Source organism: Bos indicus x Bos taurus, chromosome 17 (genome assembly GCF_003369695.1).
Source record: "Bos indicus x Bos taurus breed Angus x Brahman F1 hybrid chromosome 17, Bos_hybrid_MaternalHap_v2.0, whole genome shotgun sequence".
Lineage (NCBI taxonomy): Eukaryota > Metazoa > Chordata > Mammalia > Artiodactyla > Bovidae > Bos > Bos indicus x Bos taurus.
In genome coordinates, this window is record NC_040092.1 from 2,939,601 (window position 1) to 2,963,240 (window position 23,640).

Genomic DNA, 23,640 nt, shown 5'->3' on the forward strand with positions numbered 1-23,640 from the left:
ACAGGCAGCTCCCTCAACCACACTGTACCTGGCCTCTAATAGTGAAGACCACTTCCTGCATTCGTGCGGACGGCAGCCATGTCTGTGTCCTGCCACACGGGCCCCACGCTCCAGCCCCCGAGGCGGCCGGCGGGCAGTGAGCACTGGACCAGCACGCACCCTGCCCCAAGCCTGCGCGCAGCACCTTACACACATGAATGAACTTAAACCACGCCAGCTGACAGTCCTGTGACTCCCCCCTTTTTACGGTGGAAGGAACCGAGGTACCGAGTATAAACCCCATGCCTGAGGTCAACCAGCTGCACGTGTGAGAGGTGGAGCGAGGATTCGAACCTGGGCTGTCAATCCTGGGCTCTACCGTTGCTATGCTGGAGCCTGGCCTGGGACTGCAGCCAGACTGTCTGGGTTTGAATGCGACAAGGCCCTGCACGTAAGCCCTTGGCACGCAGTCTGGAACACATTAAGGGTTGATAAATGTTAGCTGCTAATATCATTAAGACCACTGTTACTACCACTACAGGCTCACTCTGTGGCCTTCAGCAAGTTGCTGCCTCTATCTCGGTCTCAGTGATGTTTCTAAAAAACTGCCAGCTTCCACGTTTTTCAGCACTATGAAGTTGCAGAGGGCTCCCTGTTTCCCTGGGTCTCAATTTGAGTTTAGACCTCTTGAGCTGACCCTGGGAGGATCAGGATTCCGGCCTGGGGGCCACACAAGAGCCAGGGGTGGGGGGCCGCACAGAGCGGAGGGGGGACGGCACGCGGGATACTGAAAGGCCCGCCCAGCTGGAGAGCGGGGAGCTCTGTTCTTCCAGCCAACTACTTCTCACCAAAAATCTATTATGTTCCCCTGTAATTCGATCAGGCAAGGAGGGGGCCCCAAATTAAGTCTGGAACTAGCAAATTATCTTCTAATTGCACCTTCCGATTTCCATCTGATGAACAGAGTGCGGGTGGAAGAAAATGCAAGCCACAGCGAGACAGGGCCAGGGAGCCCATGAGCATAACTCCTCTTGACATTTCACACAGCTCTGCTGTTCCAGCGGCGGCGGGCGCAGTGAGTCGGTGTCTAGGAATGCGAGCGAGGCTGCAGGCTCTCTCCATCCCCCTGCTCCCTCACAAAGCACTCGGTGGGTGGGTGGGCGTGTGGGGAACTAATGTGAGGACCTCCCCCAGGAAGAGGTGCAGCCACTTCCCAGGCCCCTCCCAGGCAGAGTCTGCTTGACCCCCATAAATCCAGACCTCCAGAGAAACCACAAAAGATGGGGGACCACCAGATGTGAGAAGCCGCTGGCCGCTCAGACCCAAGTGTGTGGCTCCTCGGGGCCAACTTCGAAGGGCCCGAACCCCTCAGAATGGGAGGTGAAAGGTCACAGTGGAGGCTGTATTTCTACGCCCTGCCCCTGGATATTGGTTCTGGGTGGGAAGCCACTCTTCTAGGTACCAGAGCAGCTGGCACAAGACGCGGCAGCTGCCAGAGGCAGTGCCGGGATCCCTGGACTGGCGGTGACGGCGGGGGAAGATGGCAGGAGAGGCAGTAATCTTTTGCACGTTTCTCGAGCTGGAAACCTGGCAGGGAGCCCAGCCGACCGACTCCTCGGAATCAGCTGAGGAGCGGGGCTTCAAGGTGGCTGGTGAGAGGCTGGAGGGGACAGCCCTCAGACCAGCGGTCCCAAGTGAACACTATGAATGAATGAATCACCCCAGCCTCTTCTCGGAGGCAGCTCTGGTCAGACAGCCTGATGCCTGGGGAACTCTGTCCCTGTGGGGCCCTCTACTGGCCGGGAGGACTCTGACCAGGGATGGGTACTCAGGGACCTTAGCCAGGGAGCAGCGTCAGCCCATCTGCTGGCCGTTCTTCCTGCCTCTGCTCCCCTTCTACTCCAGCTCATTTTCCACACTACAGCAGCAGTCAGCTCTCAGGAAGGGGAGTCCCAGCAATTCTACTGCTAGAAATCTTGCCCAGAGAAATATTCCTACAAATGCGCCGAGACACTGTTCACAGCATGGTTTAATACTAAAAGATGAGGAACAATCCATGTGTCTGTCAGCAGGACTGGGCTATTGCACATCCATGAGACAGAATACTATGCAGCTGTTACAAATAATGAGGGAGACCTTAGGTCCTGAAACAGAAACTGTCCTGGATGAGGGGTTATATGAAAAATCTAGGCATAGGAGAGAATGTGCAGAGTGTTCCCATTGTTTCAAAAGTCTGCATACATAGTCCTTAGCCATCCTGCTGGATTCTAGCGCATGGCTAATCGGTTTCCTCTTTAGGGCAGTGAAACAAGCAGCACAGATGAAACAGCATTCATTTTCTACCCTTTTGATACTGCCTACATTGTTTTCCTTACACTTAAGTGCCGCATATATATATATACATATATATATATATTTTTTTGGTCTGTTCCAGGTCTTACTTGCAGCATGAGGCCTCTAGTTCCCTCACTAGGGATCAAACCTGGACCCCCTGCATTGGGAGAGAACAGTCTTAGCCACTGGGCCACCAGGGAAGTCCCTAAGTGCTGCTTTTTTGGCTGTGCTGGGTCCTTGCTGCTGCACACAGGTCTCTCTAGTTGTCGCTAGCAGGACTACCCTCTGGTTGTGTGCACCACCTTCTCACTGTGGCAGCTTCTCTTGTTGCAGAGCATGTGCTCTAGGGCACGTGCGCTCACTAACTGGTGCACAGGTTTACTTGCCATGTGCCATGTACGATCTTCCCAGACCAGGGATGGAACCAGTGTCCCCTGCATTACAAGGTGAATTCTTAACCACTGGACCACTAGGGAAGCTCCTAAGTGCTGGTTTTTAAAATGATAAATGGACAAAAACAAAAAGAAGTCCCACGGTTTAGAGCAAACACCTCACACATTTTTCCTAGTGCTAAGCCTGCCTGGGCGCCCTGCACTGGGGATCCCCAGGCTGTCTCCACAGCTTCGCTCCTAGGGTCATGGCTCTGGCCACCTCCTCCCCTCCACTTCCTCACCCGGCCATGCAGGCTCTCCCTGGGTAGTCAGTCCCCAAGCCCTTGTTCCCTTAGCTCCTTCTGAAGCCTCCTCCACCTCCAGCTGGCAGCTATCTCCTCCCTTTTCCAGGCCCACCTCCCACAGAGCACTCATATCTTCTCAGGAAGGGGATTCCCTGATGCGTCCTCAAGCACATCACATAAGAGGGACTTGGAGCCTGTATCCACCTACCTCCAGATCGAATATGTGAGGTCCACACCTGATGTTCACAGATGCCTAGTAAATGGTTCAGGAACCCCGTTATGAGCAACTTCTAGACTGGTGATGAAAACTAAGGTTTATAAAGTGTTTTCCATTTACAGAGAGCTTTCAAGCTCATCAGCCAGGTCAGTCCCTGCAACAACCTAGAAAGGAGTATGTACAGCACAGACAAGGCAAGGGAAACCCAGAGATGTTAGCAACCCATCCAAGTTACTGTGGGAAGCTCAGGGCTGAGATTAAAAGCCGGGTCTGCCGACCTCCAGTCCTAAGGCCTTTCCTCAACAGGAGCCCAAGTGAGGTATTCAGGAATCCGGCCTCTGCAACAACACAGGGCCCCAAAGTGCTGGGTACCCTGAACTTCTGCCTCTGATTTCTCCAGATTTCCTGCCCACATTTGCACTGTTAGGATATCACAAAAGATTTTATCCAATGCCTTGTAGAATTCAAGAGGACCCAGTGAGAATATGAAGTCAGGTCTAATGAGTCACGACGGATCCACGGCTGCTGGAGCCCCTGTCCTAAGTGTTCACTGCCCACCTACTCCATCATCTGCAAAATTCCACGGAACCCCACTGGAATTCGTCCACAAAATCCCATCAGGACTCTGTGAAGGAGTCAAGCCAAAAAAGTAATGAGTACTTTTTCCAGGATCTCTATTCTTCCTTTTTGAAAACCAGGCCAGTTAGCCACCTCCGTTCTTATTCACGATTAGATCACCAATGCCTGATACACAGCAGGTATTAACAACTATACAGTAATAAGCAATTACACCCGGGGGGATTACCCCATTCCGCACAGTTTCTCAAAAGTTACTAACAGCAGTTTTGTTCCTACACCCATAAGGTCCCCCCACCCCCGCCTTTCTTTCTTCAGTGTATTGAGGAATAATTTTTCCATCTAAACTAAACACATTTCACATGACTGGGTACCCTTGTATACCTTGGGCTTTCCGTCCTCCCTTCCGAGTTCCGAGGGGCTGGACCCTATGTCTAAGGCTCTATTCAGACTCTGTGCCATCTGATTAAGCTCGGCGCCAAGGACTGTCTTTCACCCTGTGTTTGTTAACACGACACCACATTCCAGAAGTAGTGGACACTTGGCTCCCTTTCTGTAAAACACTGACCGAATTCCATGAGCCCTTTACTGAGGTGGGCTTGCTCACATAACATTTTAATTCTCACAACCCTGTGAGGTTGGGGTGTACCAGTTTCATTTTACAGGCAAAATACTGAAATTCAAAGAGAAGGTTATTCAAGGTCACAGGTCTGAGAATAGGGAAAGCTGGGATTTAACCCAAGACTTTGGATTCCAGGTCCAAGAGTATCATCTCCTTTGTACTTAAGAAGAACTGAAGCTCAAAGAGAAGGTCATTCAAGGTCACGGGTTTAGGAATGGGCAGAGCTGGGATTTAACCCAAGACTTTGGATTCCAGGTCCAAGGCACTAACGTTGCCTCGAATAACTATTTTATACTTGTTCTTTGATTTATAGTGGTGTTTCTGAAACCGTGGTTAAAAGAACAGCAGCATGAGATGCCCCTGGGCAGCGTGTTAAAAATCAAGCTTCCTGAGCCCACTCCAGACCGATGTAGTAAGAACTGCTGAGAGTGAGCCCAAGAACTGCATTCTGCGTAAGCCCCAGTGTTTCTGATGCAGACTGGAGGCTGAAAGCACAGCTTTCCTCTCTCTGTGCGCTCTCCCCCTTGATTCCATCCTATCCTCACACAAAATCCGAGAGGCAGGCAGGACAGATCACTAGCATCCCCTGCTACGAAGGAGGAAACGGCTACAGGCAGTCTGTTCATCTGCTTATTCTGGATGCAGCTCGAGTAAAGAAAGGTTTGGTGGCTGACATCCTGTGAAGCCTTGGCTCACTGGGGACGCCCCCCTCCTGGCACTGTTCTTACGCATCTGGAACCCACAGTAGCTGCCTCTCTCTTGTCCTCAGTGACAATGCAGTGTTGCTGCTCAAGGTACAGTGGGGAAAGGTGACTCCAGAATACACGGTCATCTCATGAAAAGGCCACCTCTGGAACTGAAACAAGTTAACAAAGCAAAGCACAAGGGCTGACAAAAACAAAAACAGGGACTTCCCTGGTGGTCCAGTGACTGAGACTCCATGCTCCCAATGCAGGGGGCCCGGGTTTGATCCCTGGTTAGGGAACTAGATCCCACATGCTGCAATTAAAGAGCCCACATGCCCCAGCTAAGACCTGGGTCAGTCAAATAAATAAATATTTAAAAAAACAAAAACAGCCGGTACTGCTACAAGAGTCAGTGCTACTGATGGGAGCAGAGTGGGGCTCCCTCAATCTAACCAGGATCACTACCGGGTAAGGCAGGACCAGAAGGTGACTGACGCGTAGAAAACCACTCAGATAATCCGGCCTGAGGTACTGGGAGGTTTTTCCTGGTCACGGGGAGGGGGGTGGAAAGAGAGCCTGTTAGCACTCTTCCAGCACTGCCCAAGGGAGGAGAGGTTCTAGCACCATGGGCTGGGCTGTGCAGAAAGCATGCCATCCCTCAAGGCTGCAGCACTGTTGGCTCCAGACTCTAGAATGACATTTACAGATGGAGGTCTTATTCCATGCCCCCATGTCAGAAGAAGCGGTCTCACCTGGGAGAACATTGCAGAGCGAAGAGATGGTGATGACGTGTACTGGGCGGGCTTCATCCAAGAGTCAAAAGAGAAAGGTGGTCATTGGACAAAAACATGGTTCACCCGACAAACCCCAAGTGCCCGCTGTGTTCTTGGCACTCTGCCGAGCTCTGGGATACAAAGATGAACTGGATGCAGCTCCAGACTGAGAGAATTTCATACTCGGGGAGTGATGCTAGACATGTAAACAAATACTGACGGAGCCGCGCCTGAGGTTATACACGGAGAATAAGAGAAGGAGAAAGTCTCCTCTGATTGGTGGGGAGGAGAGCGGGTGCATGTGGGGAGGCCCCTCCACGAGGGATTGGCCGCATCTAACAGGCTGATCGCCAGGCAGACAAGAGGCATTCCAGCTGAAGGAACAACATGTGCAAAAGCACTGAGGTGGAACAGAGGAAGGCCCGTCCCCCCTGGCACTGGGCACATGTGAGCGAGCGAGCAGCGGGAGGCTGGGATGGTGAGGGAGGGCAGGGCAGACCACCATGAGCCAGGTCGCCCAAGGGCAAGAGGAGTCATCAGAGGCATTAAGCAAGCAGAGGCTCTCAACCAAGAGAACAGGAAGACTGAAATACAAAGGGAGTGCCGGTCCTGAGCTGCCAGTTCCTCTCCCACTACTGGCATTTGTCTCAAGTCCACAGCTGACTGTGTGCACGTCCACTGAGGCCTGCTGCCGGCTAGTGTTCACTAACAGCAGAGCACAGCTTCATCCTCAGGCCAGGTCTCCATCGAGACGGTCCTTTCATTTATTTTTTTAAAAGTCAGTTTAGGGACTTCCCTCATGGTCCCAGGGTAAGATACAGCACTTTCACTGCAAGGGTGAGGGTTTGATTCCTGGTCGGGGAACTAGTATTCCACGTGCCGTGTGGCCAAAAAAAAAGAAGAACCCAGGAAGCTGAATTAGGCATCAGAAAGCTGTAATGTGAGCATGAACCTAAGATAAAGGGAAATGAAGAGTCACGGAGAGAAATGTCATTCTGGGAGTTGAGTGTTAACCAAACCAGCCCTGCCTGCAACAAAGAAGGCCCTTCTGGTGACTAAACCCAGATTCGGTATCTCTATGTGGACATACTTTTAGCTTTGCCTGACTTTTCACTTTCTGTTTCACTGCTGGACATTATTCTACTGACTTTTCTTTTCTTTAAAAATCACTTATTTTGGCTGTGTTAGGTCTTTGCTGCTGTGCAGACTTTTCTCTCATTAGAGAGTCGAGGCTACTCTCCAGTGGTGGTGCAAGGGTTTCTCATCACAGTGACCTCTCCTGTGGAGCACAGGCACTGGGGAGCACAGGCCTCAGCAGTTGCAGCTCACGGGCTCTAAAGCACAGATTCAACAGTTGTGGTGCATGGGCTGAGCTGCTCTGTGCCATGTGGGATCTTCCTGGACCAGGGATCAAATCCATGTCTTCTGCATTGGCAGGTGGATTATTTACCACTGAGCCACCAGGGAAGACTTCCACTAGTTTTTAAAATAATTTTAATTGAAAAAAAAATCATTACTTCTTTAAGTATGTTCAGTTCAGTCACTCAGTTGTGTCCAACATTTGCGACCCCATGGACTACAGCTCGCCAGGCCTCCCTGTCCATCACCAACTCCTGGAGCCTACTCAAACTCATGTCCATCGAGTCGATGATGCCATCCAGCCATCTCATCCTCTGTCGTTCTCTTCTCCTCCTGCCCTCATCTTTCCCAGCATCAAGGTCTTTTCCAATGAGTCAGCTCTTCGCATCAGGTGGCCAAAGTATTGGAGTTTCAGCTTCCACATCAGTCCTTCCAATGAACACCCAGGACTGATCTCCTTTAGGATGGACTGGTTGGATCTCCTTGCAGTCTAAGGGACTCTCGAGTCTTCTCCAACACCACAGTCCCAAAGCATCAATTCTTTGGCACACAGCTTTCTTTATAGTCCAACTCTCACATCCATACATGACTACTGGAAAAACCATAGCTTTAACTAGATGGACCTTTGTTGGCAAAGTCATGTCTCTGCTTTTTAATATGCTGTCTAGGTTGGTCATAGCTTTTCTTCTAAGGAGCACATGTCACCAATTTACATACTGATTCAGCCCTGGGAGACTCAGGGCTCCCTGGCAGCTACCAACAAGCAGATAATAGTGACAAGTGCTTGCTCTGCCAGCCCTGGCCCCACCAGGGCCACACACAGCTTCACTCACTCGCCCCCAAAATAATACCAGGAGGCAGGCAGTAGGCAATTTTCTCCGTTTCACAGATGAAGAAACAAAGCACAGAGAGAGTGAGTACCCTGCTCAAGGTGCCCAGCTAGTAGATGCCAGGGCCAGGATTTGCCTCCACGCAATCTAGTTCTAGAGTCTTTCTTAACTACCACACAAGACTGCTCCCATTCCACACGGACCCAACCAGTCTAACCCCCACAGGACAAACTTCATCTCCAAGTTCTTGGGGAAGTGCCCAAATCCACACTCTCCCCACCATAAATCACCCAAAAGTAAAAGATACTTCCCCCCCCTCCCTTACACTCAATGGTCATCTTTAGCTAATGCCATCTTTCAAAGATTTCTAAAAGTTTAAAAAACAAAATTTAAAACTTACAACTAGAATTGGGACTTGGCAGATTTCAGGGCAGTTCATGACCAATTTGGGCCACAGTAGCTGAGCCCCTTCTCTCTCCAGGGCTTACTCCTGTCTGGACTGTACCTACACAGAAGGACAGGTCAAGACCTGCCGCTGGACAGGAGGACTCCTGGGCCAGCCTCTCGGGCTCCTTTGGGAGCAGAAGACAAGTCTTTAACTTCTCACCTCAACAGATGCAGGCAGCTGTCCCAAGTAACCCAACATTCAGAACCACTCACTCACTACCGTTTACAGTAACTGCAGCCACAGAGGCTGCTGAGGGAAGGATGTGGGGAAGGAAGGGCAAGGAAAGGCCTCACTTACTTCACATCTCTTGGCCGCCCCCTGGCAATTCATTCAACAACTATCCCTCCCATGCCAACATGAGCTCAGTGGCGACACATGACAGGTAAAAAGCCCTGTGGTCCCCAACCAAGTTATGCTAGCAGAGTACAGATCTGAGGATGTCATTAAGAAGATGATCAAGTGAATAAATGTGAGCTTAAACCCACAGAAAAGGCTTCAAAGGGAAAGGTCTGTGAAACAGGGGCCATGACCTATTCTGCAGCGACTTCCCTGACACATCCATTCCTCATCCAGGTAGAGATCTAAAGGATGAGCAGGTGTTAATTAGACCAAAACAGGGTGAGGAGGCATTCCAGGCAGAGCGAACAGCAGGAACAAAGTCCTTTCAGAAGAAAGAAGAGCAAGTTTTGGATCTGTGAGGAGCAGCAAGGCTGAAGCAGAGGAAACAGAGGCTGTGGGGCGAGGCCAGGCCACAGGGGGCTCTACAGGCACCCAAAAGGACTGTGGCCTTGATCTAAGAACGCTAGAAAGTTGCTGAAGTGTATAAGGCAGAGAGATGACAGAATGTGATGGGGTCACACTGGTTTTTTTTCCCCCCCCACAGATCACCTACTCTGGCTTCTCTGTGGAGAATGGACTGGGGGTGCAGAATGACTATGGACAGTTAGATGTCTACTGCGGTCATCAGGTGAGGGATGGTGGTAACCCAGAACACAGTGGTGATAGGAGCAATGGAAAGAAGTGGAGGCATTCAAAGCTATTATATTACTATTTAAAGAGATATTAAAACCGGCAGGCTTGGATATGCAGATGACAAGAGGTGAAGAACACCTGGGCTGTGGCTTGGGCAGTGGGCGGATGGTGGCACCATTCAACGGGACAGGTAACAATGGAAAAGAAGTCAGTTTGGGGGGAAGACTGAAGGTCCAGCGGGGTCTGAGATGTCCACAAGACATCCAAAGGGACATGTGAGGTCGACAGAAGGACAGCTAGTCTAGAACTCAGTGGAAAGGTCTGGACTGGTACTGGTTTCATCAGTGTGTGGAGTATAGGTCACCAGTGTGTGCAGGACGACAGGAGCCGCGGGGGTGGGTGAGGCTGCCCAGGGAGGAAATAGAGTACCCGGAGGGGCGGCAGCATTTCAGAGCTGGGTAGAGAGGCGTGAACAAGCCACAACGACCAGAGAGATCGGGGAAACTCGGGGCAGCCAAGGGGAGGGGCCGCTTCCAGAGTGACTGAGACACCAACAGTCAACGCTAACACCTATTAAGTCCTGATTACGGCCAGGCAGTGCTAAGTGCACTGAGCACACGGTCAAATTTAGTCTGCACAAAGAATGACCTTTTGAGATGGAACCAAGTCACTCCTTTATAGAGGAGGAAACTGTGGCAAAGAAAGATGAAGGTGGTGACTCAAGTGGCGCTGGGATGGAAACTCAAGCAGCCTGACTGCGAACTCTGGTTCACGTTAACACCTCCAGCGCAGCTCAGGAGGCCAGACAAGATGGACTGAAAAGTGGCTGGCAGACAGACTGGTGGGGCTGTCCTCTGGACCACCAACAAGGGAATGTTCCAGGGGAGAGACACAGTGGAAGACAGACTAGAGCCCACTGTTAAGAATGCTCCAAGCTAGGAGACCAGGCCAAGAAGTCAAATCTGTATCCCCAACAGCAGCCAACTGCATGCTTTAATACAGTAGATGATGCTCTAAGTGAAGTCAGAATGGCAAACTAAGGACCAGAGTTGCCCCTGCAGCCGCTGACCCTGCGTTGCCCCATCCTAACACTCTCAGTGCTCTCTGATCCGCTACGTCTGTGATGCTCACAGGGACTTCATGAGGTGGGTAACTTTCACCATGTCTTAGAGATAAGAAAATGAGGCTCATTGTAGCTAACGACCTGGTCCAGTTACACAGCTGGCCTGGCTCAGTTAAAGCTCAAATCCAGGTCTATTGTTCCTCTGTGGAAGTCACAGTGGGAAGAAGAACCCCCCACACCCACCCCCGCCCCGAGCCAGAGAGACCTGAATTCAAACGTCAGCTCTGTGTGACTCTGAGCAAGTTACCTATCCTTTCTGGCCCTTTCTGTTTTAGGACAAAATGGGGTTGCAGGATCACTGTAAGGCAAGCTAAGTGAAACCGATTCAATCAGATAATCTAAGTGAAACTCCCAATACAATGCTTAGTAAATATCAGTTGTCCATCCCTGGCTCCCCACAACCCCTCTCCATCTCTGCCCCAGTAGCTGCTGCGGGGCTTCTATGGGATCTTAGTTTTCTCTTTCCAGAGAACAGAGCAGGACTAAGGTGCACAGCTCTGCTGCATACCAGCAGCCCCACCTTGTCCACGATGGAGTCCCCTGTGGGGGCAAAAGGCGGCCCAGGTGTTTGCCCTTTCCCTTCCCGGCGCGGCAGGCCGCAGGCCCCTGAGCACCCGCCTTAACGCCCTGCTGCTGACAGCTTCCTTAGAGACGAACTGGACAAACGGGTCAATGGGCATCAGGGGCTTGAGTGGCAGCAGCACCAACAGCAGGGGGCAGGGATGCTCCACCGACTCCCACGCCCGGAGCCGTTTAACAGCACTTTCTGTCGACACTTGAGTTCTCGAAGCCTTTGAACAGAGGCCCTTCAATGTTAGCTGATACCACCAGTGGTCTCTTTTCACCTTGCCTTTACAGAAGAGGAAATCTAGCCTCAGGGAGGTTAAATGACTGCCCCAGTCAGGAATGCAAAGACTCTGGTAAGCCAGGAGGCAGGACACCTCGATTCAGATCCCAGCTATGCCAGCTACTAGCTCTGTGACTGTGGGCAAGTAAGCTCCACTTCCCTATATTTGTAAAATAGGTAAGACCAGCACCACCATTATTAGGGTGCTGTGGAAATTAAATGAGATAATGTATGTGAAGTGCTTAGGACAGTGTCTGGTGCAGAGTGAGCATTCGATAAATGGTACCTGTTACTCTAATTATCAAGCTACTGTGCTTGTGTGGATAGGGGTGTGGGTGCTCTCAGCACCGCAGAAAACCCTCTGTCGTCAGCCAGCCCATTACACCACAGTCGGTGGCTACGTCTGTGATTTCTTCACCAGCCTTTCCTGGAGTCACAAATTTAGAGGAAATGGTCTGCAGCTTGACGAAGTGATGACAGCTTTCTATCTGCGGCATCTCTTTTCCAGAGCTCTGCCTTTAGCAAACACTTCTCGAAAGAGAAAGCTCTTCATGGCCCTGAGGAAGAAGGCCCTGAGCGTGAGCAGGAGCCGTATGGGGGGAGGGGGCCCGGTGTTTCCCTCTGAAGATGATGTCAAAGCAGGTCAGACAGCAGAGTTCTAGGTCGGGGCCACGAAGACCAGCAGAGGCAGCTTTACCCTCCTCCATGGCCAACCGTTTCTGACGAGGGTGAAAAGGACAGTCTTCAGAAAACCTGTCACCTGCTTTGCAAACATGCCAAGAGACCAAGTCACCACTCATAGCTTCTTGTTTTAACCTCAGCTACAATGAGTGCCAAAATATGGACACTTTCGAATTGTGGTGCTGGAGAAGACTCTTGAGAGTCCCTTGCACGGCAAGGACATCAAACTAGTCAATCCTAAAAGAAAGCAACCCTGAACATTCACTGGAAGGACTGATGCTGAAGCTCCAATACACTGGTCACCTGATGGGAAGAGCTGACTTGTTGGAAAAGACCCTGATGCAGGGAAAGACTGAAGGCAGGAGGAGATGGGGGCCACAGAGGATAAGATGGCTGGATGGCACCACCGACTCAATGGCCATGCGTTTGAACAATCTCTGGGAGACAGTGAAGGACAGGGGAGCTTGGCTTGCCGTAGTCCACGGGGTCACAAAGTCAGACCCAGCATATTGACTAAACAACAGCAAAGGGTGAGCGGCCCAGCTGCTTCCCTCCCCAGCAAGAGGGGCCAGTTTTCCAGAGAGCTTCAGAGAGGAGGGCCCCGGCTCTAGAGCCAACAGCACTGCTCATGGAGAAGGAAGGTCAGAGGAACTTAAGAGTCCAAATGGGCCCACTGCAAAGGCTGAGGGGAGGAAGCGGGAGGGGTGGTCACCAAGCATCCAGAGACCAGGGGGATCCTGGCCAGGCGCCCACTGGCACCAGCACAATTCCAGACTTCCAGGAGGTTTGTCACCTGGCCTCCACTGTACAGCCGCGGTTCCCAGCCGTAAGTGATTTCCTGTTGTCCGGGGAACCTGAGAATCTGGCGGAAGGCACTATCAGAGGCAAGATTACGGATGTGGCTGCAGACAGAGGATGGGCTGGTGTAAGAAGGCGAGGGGGGGAGTTTGGGCCAAACTCCAGCAATTTCTCCATTCAATATCCAGCCCCACCCTGTGACTAGGAAAACAAAGGTGTGGGGGAAGGGGAGAAGAAAAGTCATTTCCTTTATTGTAACTGGAGCCCAGCTGGGTAAGAGCCGGGCTGGGAATCACAAAGAATGGATTTTCTTTGGGTAGCTGGAAGGGAGGGCCCTGCTTCTGGCAGACTTGAACCCAGACACTCTGAACCCACACTCTGAAATCAGATGAGCTGGGGTGGAAGAGACCTTTTAAGACAGTTCAGGCTGAGGCCTTGTGCTCCTCGTAACCAAGGTCACTTCTAGAGTCAGAGAGAAAATGCAGTCCTTCCAAGCCCTGAAGATATTCCTCCAATTTGGGGCAGAGTCAAATTAGCAAGATCGAAGCAATCAATCCTAAAAGAAATCAACCCTGAATATTCACTGGAAGGACTGATGCTGAAGCTCCAATACTTTGGCCACTTGATGTGAAGAGCTGACTCACTGGAAAAGACCGTGATGCAGGGAAAGACTGAAGATGGGAGGAGAAGGGGGTGACAGAGGATGAGATGGTTGGATATCACCGACTCAACAGACATGAGTTTGCGCCAACTCCGGAAGCTAGTGGAGGACAGGGAAGGCTGGCATGCTCCAGTCCATGGGGGTCACAGAGACAGGACTGAGTGACTGAACAACAACAAATTGGCTCCAGAGCAGCCAGTCTCCCCAGGGCAAACCGCCAGGCTCTGTCTGAGGGTTCCACGCCATCCACTTCATGGGAAAGCTCAGGAGTCGGGAGACGTGCCCCTTCAGTAGAGCGAGATCAGAAAGATTCTGTCCTCGAGGCAAAGCTGCAAATAGGAGACTGACCTGAATGCTTCCCCCACAGGCATGACGTTGGTTTAACTGTGCCAGGGTGGTTCAAAGTTAAAATACACATGCGCATATAGGGGAATGTAGACACACACTCAACATAGCACTTAATGACAACTACTGATTATTAATGGTTTTCTATGTGTCAGGCCCTATGCCAGGGACTTTTCACAGGTCACTACCTTTAATCCTCTTGAACCACCTTGTGAGACGAGAACTATTCTTTTCCCCATTTTACAGATGAGGTACCTGAAGCTCAGGGAAGTCACTGATGGCCAGTTAACAAACTGCAAAGCCAGGATTTGAAAACAGTTCTCTTTCATAGCCTGCACTCTTTGCCACCAGGATAACATGCCTCACTTCATTGTGAGCACGTACTTGTGTCTGTCTCATACACACACACAGTGCACTCTAACAAGCTAGCATCTCACCAGACCTACTAGTGACCCAAGACTTAAGTTCTAGAGCCAGCTCATTTCATCCATGGCCAGTCCATGTAATTTTTGTCTTTCTGGTTTCAGGCCTCGAGTCTGTGATATGAAGGGGCTGTATCATTCAGGAAGTGGTGCTTCTAGTTATAGGAGAATCCAGCAATTCTCCTATAGCTTGTTCTACCCATTCTTGCTTATTTTGGATAGCAGATATCCATAGAAGTAAGAAAATGGCAGGAACAAACATGACCATGTGGGTTGAAGGCCGAGGACAGTTCCAGCCTGGGAACTCACAGGGCTCTGATGCTGGTTTGGCTGAGCTGTAAAATGAAAGGGCAGCCAGAGGCCCCTGCAGCTCTGACACTCTGCTCCTATCTTACCAAAGAAGCAAAACGGAAGTAGAATCAACTTCCCTGGGGATAAGAGGAGTAACCAAGGTAATCAGATGCACAGCGAAGACTGGCGAGCTCTGAGTTAGAGCTGAAAGGGCAGGAAAGTGCTCCAACTCCTCCAGAGGCCAGAGCCCTCCAGGCCAACCCGCCACATAGTTCCCTGGGCGGAGGCAAGTGCTCAAAGGTCAATTCAGTAACTTGCTATCAGCACAGGGGATGCTCTGCTGTGTGTGGGAGCTGGTATTTACAGCATGTGGTGCCTGTCTGCACTCTGTCTCATTCTCTGTCGTGAGCACAGCCCTGCCGCTTCAGACCTCGAGGGCCACAAATGCCCACCCAGCCTCCCGGTGAAGAATGACTGCGGGCCAGGCGCTGGGTTATGCTCTGTATTATACAAAGACAAGCTCCTACTCTCGAGGATTCCAGCCATTCAGTAGGTACCTACCATGGGCTGGACCCTTGGCATATTTGACTTCATTAGATCTCAACAAGTCTGTGAGAGAGATGATTAACATCTGTATTTTCCTGATGAAGAAACTGAGTCTCAGAGAGCAGGAACAGATCTGACATTAAAGGCTGTGCTGTTTTCAAGAAACCAAGCTTCCACCAAACAATCATCTAAGAGCCACTGATATAACAGAGTTGATAATAAAAAGCAGGAAGCTAGGGAGGCATCCTGGGGTGAAGAAGAGCTGGCTGTGCCAACAGCCCTCAAGGCATCTGTGTAATCAGAAGTGCAGGTGTAGGAAAGTCGCACGTTCTCCTCCTCAGTCTCCTCATCTGCCAGGTGAGGGTGCTGGGACACCCTGAAAAGGGCTCCTCCCATCCCCCAACCTCCCATCTTTAGCCATACCTGGCCCACGTGCCGTTCTTCCAGTTCCATCTGGCGTCAGGGGGCCACACCTGACCTCTGCTCACATGTACTTCCTGGGCACCTCCCTCTTTGCCCCCTGAACATCACCCCTCGAAATGGAAACTCTCAAGTCAGAAGCATGTTCTGTATCTTCCAGAGGATGAAGGCCAGCGCCTGGCCCGCAGGGTGCTGGTGAAGACAGGCACATGGACTCACTTACCGGAAGCAGGAGGTGGGCCAGGCTTCGCTGACGGTCCTGTACAACCTCTGGTTTGGAGCGACATAGTCTCCACAGCCCTGACACCTCCAGGCATCGTCACCTGCACACAGAAGCAAGGGGTTCAGAGGCTGAAGAAGCAGGGAGTGCGGGGGCAGGATCCCCACCTTGTAGAAGATGGACTTAACAGACTCTGGTGCTGGAAGGGCTGAGTGATGCTCTGCTACACGCACGGTTCCCTACTCCACAAGATCCCTTCTGAGCAATCATCCAGCTGCTCATCTCCCCAGCAACAGCAACTCCATAGCCTCAAAAGCAGTGTCGCTCCACTTTTTAAAAAATGGTCCCGGCACTTCCTTGGTGGTATAGTGCATAGGAACGCAGGGGGCCCGGGTTCGATCTCTGGTCCAGGAAGATTCCAACTAAGCCCATGTGCCACAACTACTGAGCCCCTGTGCTCTGACTACTGTGTGCCTAGAGCCTGTGCTCCCCAGAGTAGAACCCCTGCTCGCTGCGACCAGAGAAAGTCTAAGTGCAGCAACAAAAGACCTGAAGCAACCAGTAAATAAATATTTTAAAAGCTGGTTCTGGTTGTTCCTTTTTTTTACTGAAACAAAACCTGCCTATTCCTTCCTTTCAGCCCATGCTTACAGTCCTGAGTACATGAAATGAACAAGTCTCTTTCTTTTCGGGTCGGCCTTTCCTACAACTGTCCCTAGCCAGCACCCAGAAAGGTCTGTTCTCTAGGTTACACAAGTTGCAGCCTTGTCCTTCTCCTCAAAAGCCCTAGTTGTGCTGATTTCCCATCACTTTGTCTAGGAGCTCATTCATTCAATCAGCATCACGGGTCTTTCCATTGGACCCATCAGTCTAAGCTCTACACTGGAGGCTGTTGGATAAATCACCTTGCTCCTGGAAGAGGAAATGCACTGAAAAAGAAACATTCTTCCATATTGTAATTTTTTTTTACTGAGATGTTATTTCACATCAAAGTATTTAGTTCAGAGAAAGAAATTACCAGTACAGTAGGGAAAGAACAAACATTTCATGAACGCCTCCTACTTGCCAAGAACTGTGCTAGGTTCTTTCACAGACCCAATCTCAATTCTCAAAACAATACCATGAGACAGGTATTATTATATTCATTTAATAGGTGAGGGAACGGAAACTTGGGGCTGGGGGTGAAAGCTCAAGCAGCAGCATTAGCATCCCAACTCAGGTCTGGCTCACTCTAAAGCCTGTGCTCTTTCTAGTTCCTGCTCATTCTGCTCAGGGGAGCCAGTAAAGTGTCTGCAGGGGAAGTTGAGCCTTGAAAGATGGGGAAAGTTTACTAAAGCCTGAAAAAGGATGGGGAAGGGCTGTGTGGGCTCAGAGAAGTATGGGCAGTAGCACAGAGCCCGTCCATGTCCCTTCCAAAGGGACAGAACACAATGCTCCTGGTGTGATTCAGGTGCTAACTTCGTGAAATAAAGCGGGCAGCTGAGATCAAGTTGTGGTACCTGACTCGGGCCTAGGAAATGGGACAGGGTTGTTACAAGACTCTGTTGTGTGCCCGTGTGTGCAGCTTTGTTCTCTCTGGGTAACTCCAGACTGCCACAGGCACAGTGACAGGCACCGGACCCTGGTTTACAGGCACAGGGGCTATGAATAGACAATGCACGGCTCCGCACACTTCAAGACTGCCTGGCGGCCTTCCGGGGCAGCCAGGGCACCGGCAGCTGTCCTCGCAGCACAGGGAAGAGTTGAACAAGCTGGCAGAAGGTTTTAAAGCCTCGGCCCACCTGCTTCTCTCCTATGCACGCATCACCTCCTGGATCTAAACTTCTTAAGACTTTCAAGGGGGAGAAGCCTTTGTGTTTTGAAGGTGGTAGTGTTCACACAGTGCACCAAAAACCTCACAAACTCTGAGGCAGAAAAGTCTGAGACACTGTCTCCAACCGGTGGTTTAGTGAGAGGGTTTTTAGTGAACACAGACATCAAAATGAATCTTCCCAGTTCTGGAGGTACTGGCATGAAATGTTTTGGGAACTCTTATATGAAAGGCCTGTTAAGACTGCCATGTCTCACCCCCAGCAAGTCTGATTATTTTAAGCTACACCTGTTTCTTGCTTTTACTTTTAACCCACAAGGAACAGTCTCTGAACTGACCACCCACTTGCTCAACAATTTGTCTTGGCTCTGAGTGACCTCTGGCTGTTTCCGAAATTCAAGAAGAATCAGGACTTTCCACTATGAAGATATTCAAGCTAATTCGTTATGTCCATACCCTCCAGAGCCTGCGGTGCGCTCCAGTCTTCAGAAACTCAAAGCCATTAAACAAACACTTAACACGTGCTCTGTACTAGACACTGCTGCTGCTGCTAAGTCGCTTCAGTTGTGTCCGACCCTGTACGACCCCATAGACAGCTTCTTTTCCTGGTGTACTGCACAGTCTCGGCTGACTCGCCCAGACTCCCCAGTGTCTACAGAACTCAACTGTTGAACAATGTGCTATGATCTGGACTCCACCCCATCACACCTTTCAGAAGACAGTCTCCACCACCACTCCCTTTTCCACTGGCTCCTTCCAACTGCCATTTAAATAAGTTCAAGTTTTTCCCATTAAAAACAAATCTGGAGCCCGCTTTCTCCTCTAGCTACCACCCTTGCTTCTCCACTTCGTAGCCACATGTATTAAAAGCTGTCTAACAGAAGATAAACTTATGGGACTTTGCTGGTGGTGTACTGGGTAAGACTCACCTGCCAATGCAGGGGACTAGAATTCGATCCCTGGTCCAGGAAGATCCCACCTGCCGTGGAGCAATTAAGCCCGTGAGCCACAACTGAAGCCTGAGTACCTAGAGCCCGAGCTCTGCAGCACAAGAAGCCACTGCAACGAGAAGCCCAACGAGAAGCACCACAACGGAGAGCAGCCCACACTCGCCACAACCAGAGAAAGCCTCAGTTCAGTTCAGTCGCTCAGTCGTGTCCAACTCTTTGTGACCCCATGAATCGCAGCACGCCAGGCCTCCCTGTCTATCACCAACTCCCGGAGTTCACTCAGACTCACATCCATGGAGTCAGTGATGCCATCCAGCCATCTCATCCTTTGTTGTCCCCTTCTCCTCCTGCCCCCAATCCCTCCCAGCATCAGAGTCTTTTCCAATGAGTCAACTCTTTGCATGAGGTGGCCAAAGTATTGGAGTTTCAGCTTTAGCATCATTCCTTCCAAAGAAATCCCAGGGCTGATCTCCTTCAGAATGGACTGGTTGGGTCTCCTTGCAGTCCAAGGGACTCTCAAGAGTCTTTTCCAACACCACAGTTCAAAAGCATCAATTCTTCGGTGCTCAGCTGTCTTCACCGTCCAACTCTCACATCCATACATGACCACTGGAAAAACCACAGCCTTGACTAGATGGGCCTTTGTTGGCAAAGTAATGTCTCTGCTTTTCAATATGCTATCTAGGTTGGTCATAACTTTTCTTCCAAGGAGTAGGCATCTTTTAATTTCATGGCTGCAGTCACCATCTGATTTTGGAGCCCCCAAAAATAAAGTCTGACACTGTTTCCACTGTTTCCCCATCTATTTCCCATGAAGTGATGGGACCAGATGCCATGATCTTTGTTTTCTGAATGTTGAGCTTTAAGCCAACTTTTTCACTCTCCTCTTTCACCTTCATCAAGAGGCTTTTGAGTTCCTCTTCACTTTCTGCCATAAGGGTGGTGTCATCTGCATATCTGAGGTTATTGATATTTCTCCCTGCAATCTTGATTCCAGCTTGTGCTTCATCCAGTCCAGCGTTTCTCATGATGTACTCTGCACGTAAGTTAAATAAGCAGGGTGACAATATACAGCCTTGATGTACTCCTTTTCCTATTTGGAACCAGTCTGTTGTTCCATGTCCAGTTCTAACTGTTGCTTCCTGACCTACATATAGGTTTCTCAAGAAGCAGGTCAGGTGGTCTGGTATTCCCATCTCTTTCAGAATTTTCCACAGTTTATTGTGATCCACACAGTCAAAGGCTTTGGCATAGTCAATAAAGCAGAAATAGATGTTTTTCTGGAACTCTCTTGCTTTTTCAATGATCCAGTGGATGTCGGCAATTTGATCTCTGGTTCCTCTGCCTTTTCTGAAACCAGCTTGAACATCTGGAAGTTCACGGTTCATGTATTGCTGAAGCCTGGCTTGGAGAATTTTGAGCATTACTTTACTAGCATGTGAGATGAGTGCAACTGTGCAGTAGTTTGAGCATTCTTTGGCATTGCCTGTCTTTGGGACTGGAATGAAAACTAACCTTTTCCAGTCCTGTGGCCACTGCTGTTTTCCAAATTTGCTGACATAGTGAGTGCAGCACTTTCATAGTATCATCTTTCGGGATTTGAAATAGCTCAACTGGAATTCCATCGCCTCCACTAGCTTTGTTCATATATGTGATGCTTTCAAGGCCCACTTGACTTCACATTCCAGGATGTCTGGCTCTAGGTGAGTGATCACACCATCGTGATTATCTTGGTTGTGAAGATCTTTTTTGTACAGTTCTTCCGTGTATTCTTACCACCTCTTCTTAATATCTTCTGCTTCTGTTAGGTCCATACCATTTCTGTCCTTTATCGAGCCCATCTTTGCATGAAATGTCCCTTTGGAATCTCTAATTTTCTTGAAGAGATCTCTAGTCTTTCCCATTCTGTTGTTTTCCTCTATTTCTTTGCATTGATCGCTGAGGAAGGCTTTCTTATCTCTTCTTGCTATTCTTTGGAACTCTGCATTCAGATGCTTGTATCTTTCCTTTTCTCCTTTGCTTTTTGCTTCTCTTCTTTTCACAGCTATTTGTAAGGCCTCCCCAGAGAGCCATTTTGCTTTTTTGCATTTCTTTTCCCTGGGGATGGTCTTGATCCCTGTCTCCTGTACAATGTCACAAACCTCAGTCCATAGTTCATCAGGCACTCTATCAGATCTAGTCCCTTAAATCTATTTCTCACTTCCACTGTATAATCAAAAGGGATTTGATTTAGGTCATACCTGAATGGTCTAGTGGTTTTCCCTACTTTCTTCAATTTAAGTCTGAATTTGGCAATAAGGAGCTCAACTATACTTCAACTTAAAAACAAGCTGTCTACACATACTGCACTGCTTTCATTTCCACACTTCCTATTTACCACACAATCCACTGCAATTTGACTTCCACCCCCACCATTTCTCTGAAACTGTCTCACCAAGATCAACAGTGACTGCTTATTGCTAAATTCAATGGACATGCTTCAGTCATTCTTTCAGCAAATATTTATTGCATGCCAACTATGTATCTAACTGTGCTTGGTCGGAAAAGAGCAGCACACAGGAGACAGATTAAACATAGAGCATATATTAAACAATAACATAATTATTTTCACTATAATTGTGGCAAGTCATAGGAAGGAGATATCAAGTCCTTATAACGGAGCAAATGGTGTTGGGTAGGGCACACAAAAACATATTCCTTAAGGAAGTAATTTCCAAGTTGAGCTCTAAAGGATGAAGAGAAATTAAGCAGGCAAAGCGGAGGAGGAAAGGATAGCTGTGGAAGCTGGGATGGTGGGCAGATCTGTGCAAAGCTCCTAAGGCAGGAACACAAGCTCCTCACACACACTAAAGCTGCCTATTGTCAGCTCCCTGGTCTATTACAATCCCTCAACAAACATTTATTGAAAGGAGGACTTCCCTGGTGGTCCAGTGGCTAAGAAACTGCCTGCCAATGCAGGGAACATGGGTTCAATCCCTGGTCCGGGAAGATATCACATGTTGTGGGGCAACTAAGCCCATGCACCACAACTACTGAAGCCTGTGCGCTCTAGAGCCCATGTTCCACAACATGAGAAGCCACCGCAATGAGAAGCCAGAACATTGCAATAAAGAAGAGTCTCTGCTCACAGTAATGAAGATTCAGCCACAGCCAAAAATAAAGAAATGAAGAAAAAGGAAGGAATGGCCCTCTACAAGGTGGCCCTAAAGAACCTTTATCTTTTAACACGCCTTACAAAGGAATGTTCTAGTCACATCTTGATCTATTTTTCATCCCTGTCACACACATTCATATTCCTGTATCCTAACGCTCACACCTCGAGCTACTCTAGGTGTTTAGGCTACTATTTACCCACCTTTTCTGCCCTTCATCAGACGTCCACCTTCCCTTCACGGTCCTCTAAAGGCAGTAAGTGTTTGTTTCACTTTGTCAAATACCTGCTTAATACCTTTTGTTCTGTAATTACAGCTCATTGTTTCTGCCTCCTTCAGTCCCTCCCTCCCAGTCTGCATCACTGCCCCCAGCTCTAAGGGGCAAAGATCGTATCTTGATCATCTTCAGATCTCCAAGGCCTAGCCTAAAGGTGGGTGCCAAATGGATACTCCTTTATGTGGCAAATCCAACTGAAAAACTTTACCCAGCTGCCAGCTATAGAGGTAATTTCCAAAGATAAGCTTCAACAGTCAGCAGCGATGAGTCACCTGGAATGTGTCCTTAGGACTACCTCCAGGTAAAGTCATATGAAAATGTCCTGGTCTGTCACACTGTACCTGGCCTAGGCAATTCCCTCAGAACCTTCAGCCTCCCATGCCTGGATTTTCTTCAGAAAAATACTCTTGGCCTTTTCCGCACGCTTACAGTCTTAAAAGTCAATGATTCTCTCTTATAACCTTCATTCTAGGAAAAGGAAGAAAAATATAGTAATACAAAGTCTTGGAGATTTTGGTGAGGCCCAGTGGAAGACCAATCTTGAGTGCTATCTGCCTGGGAAAGTCTTCCTCTAAGAAAAGACCTCATTGTACCAGGCTGTTCACCTCTCCCTTGACTGTGTTTACCGATCCTGTTTGCAGACTTAACAGCGACTACTGATTGTCAAGAGTCTGAAAAAGGGAGCTTGGCTACGTAAATGCCCTCAGCAACTTTGAACAATACAGAGCCCTTGTTAGGTGTTTAATAATCAAAAAACTGTGCCTTCACAGATTAAGACTGAAGGCAGGAGGAGAAGGGGATGACAGAGGATGAGATGGTTGGATGGCATCACCGACTCAATGGACACGAGTTTGAGTAAACTCCGGGAGTTGGTGATGGACAGGGAAGCCTGGCATGCTGCCGTCCATGGGGTCGCAAAGAGTCAGACATGACTGAGCAACTGAATTGAATTGACTGATCCCTTCATGGTTATTACTGGGATTTGTTGCTTTTAAGAAGTGCTAAGTGTGCAATGCAGACAAGGTGATAATTGTAATAAATGGCTCGTTAGGAAGTTTCTCACCTTCAGGATCTTTGGAAAAACGGTATAAAACATATTCAGCTTATACATGCTTCTCTCTCCCAACTTAATAATTGGTGATGTGACCCTCAAACAACCTGTGACTCTACTGGGGCAGGCACAAGGGTACGAGGATAGTAAGGCTAAAAATCATCTATTCAAACCTAACCCTTTCATTTTTCTGAAACATAAATGGGATCAGAGGATAACTGAGTTATCAAACCATGAGAAAGGCTCAAACCTAAGTTCTGAGACCACCAGACCTTTTAAGATTTTCATGACTCTACTGCTGCTGCTAAGTTGCTTCAGTTGTGTCTGATTCTGTGCGACCTCATAGATGGCAGCCCACCAGGCTCCCCCGTCACTGGGATTCTCAAGGTAAGAACACTGGAGTGGGTTGCCATTTCCTTCTCCAATGCATGAAAGTGAAAAGTGAAAGTGAAGTCGTTCAGTTGTATCCGACTCTTAGCGACCACATGGATTGCAGCCTACTAGGCTCCTCCATCCATGGGATTTTCCAGGCAAGAGTACTGGAGTAGGGTGCCATTGCCTTCTCCGTTTCATG

General features: G+C 49.3%; 1 protein-coding gene across 3 annotated transcripts in view; it reads right to left on the reverse strand.

The window, feature by feature from the left end:
* The window catches only part of LIMK2 (LIM domain kinase 2), a 54,562-nt gene that overhangs the window by 23,899 nt on the left and 7,023 nt on the right, over positions 1 to 23,640 (reverse strand). The window contains exons 1-2 of one of the 3 annotated variants that reach the window (XM_027566258.1): positions 21,942 to 21,972; positions 15,830 to 15,929 (exon numbers count right to left, since the gene is read on the reverse strand). In XM_027566258.1, the coding sequence (XP_027422059.1) occupies positions 15,830 to 15,929; positions 21,942 to 21,957 (116 nt within the window). In that variant the 5' untranslated portion in view covers positions 21,958 to 21,972. Of the gene's footprint in view, positions 1 to 15,829; positions 15,930 to 21,941; positions 21,973 to 23,640 lie in introns of those variants that run through there. The other 2 variants (XM_027566257.1, XM_027566260.1) reach the window with 2 other exon arrangements.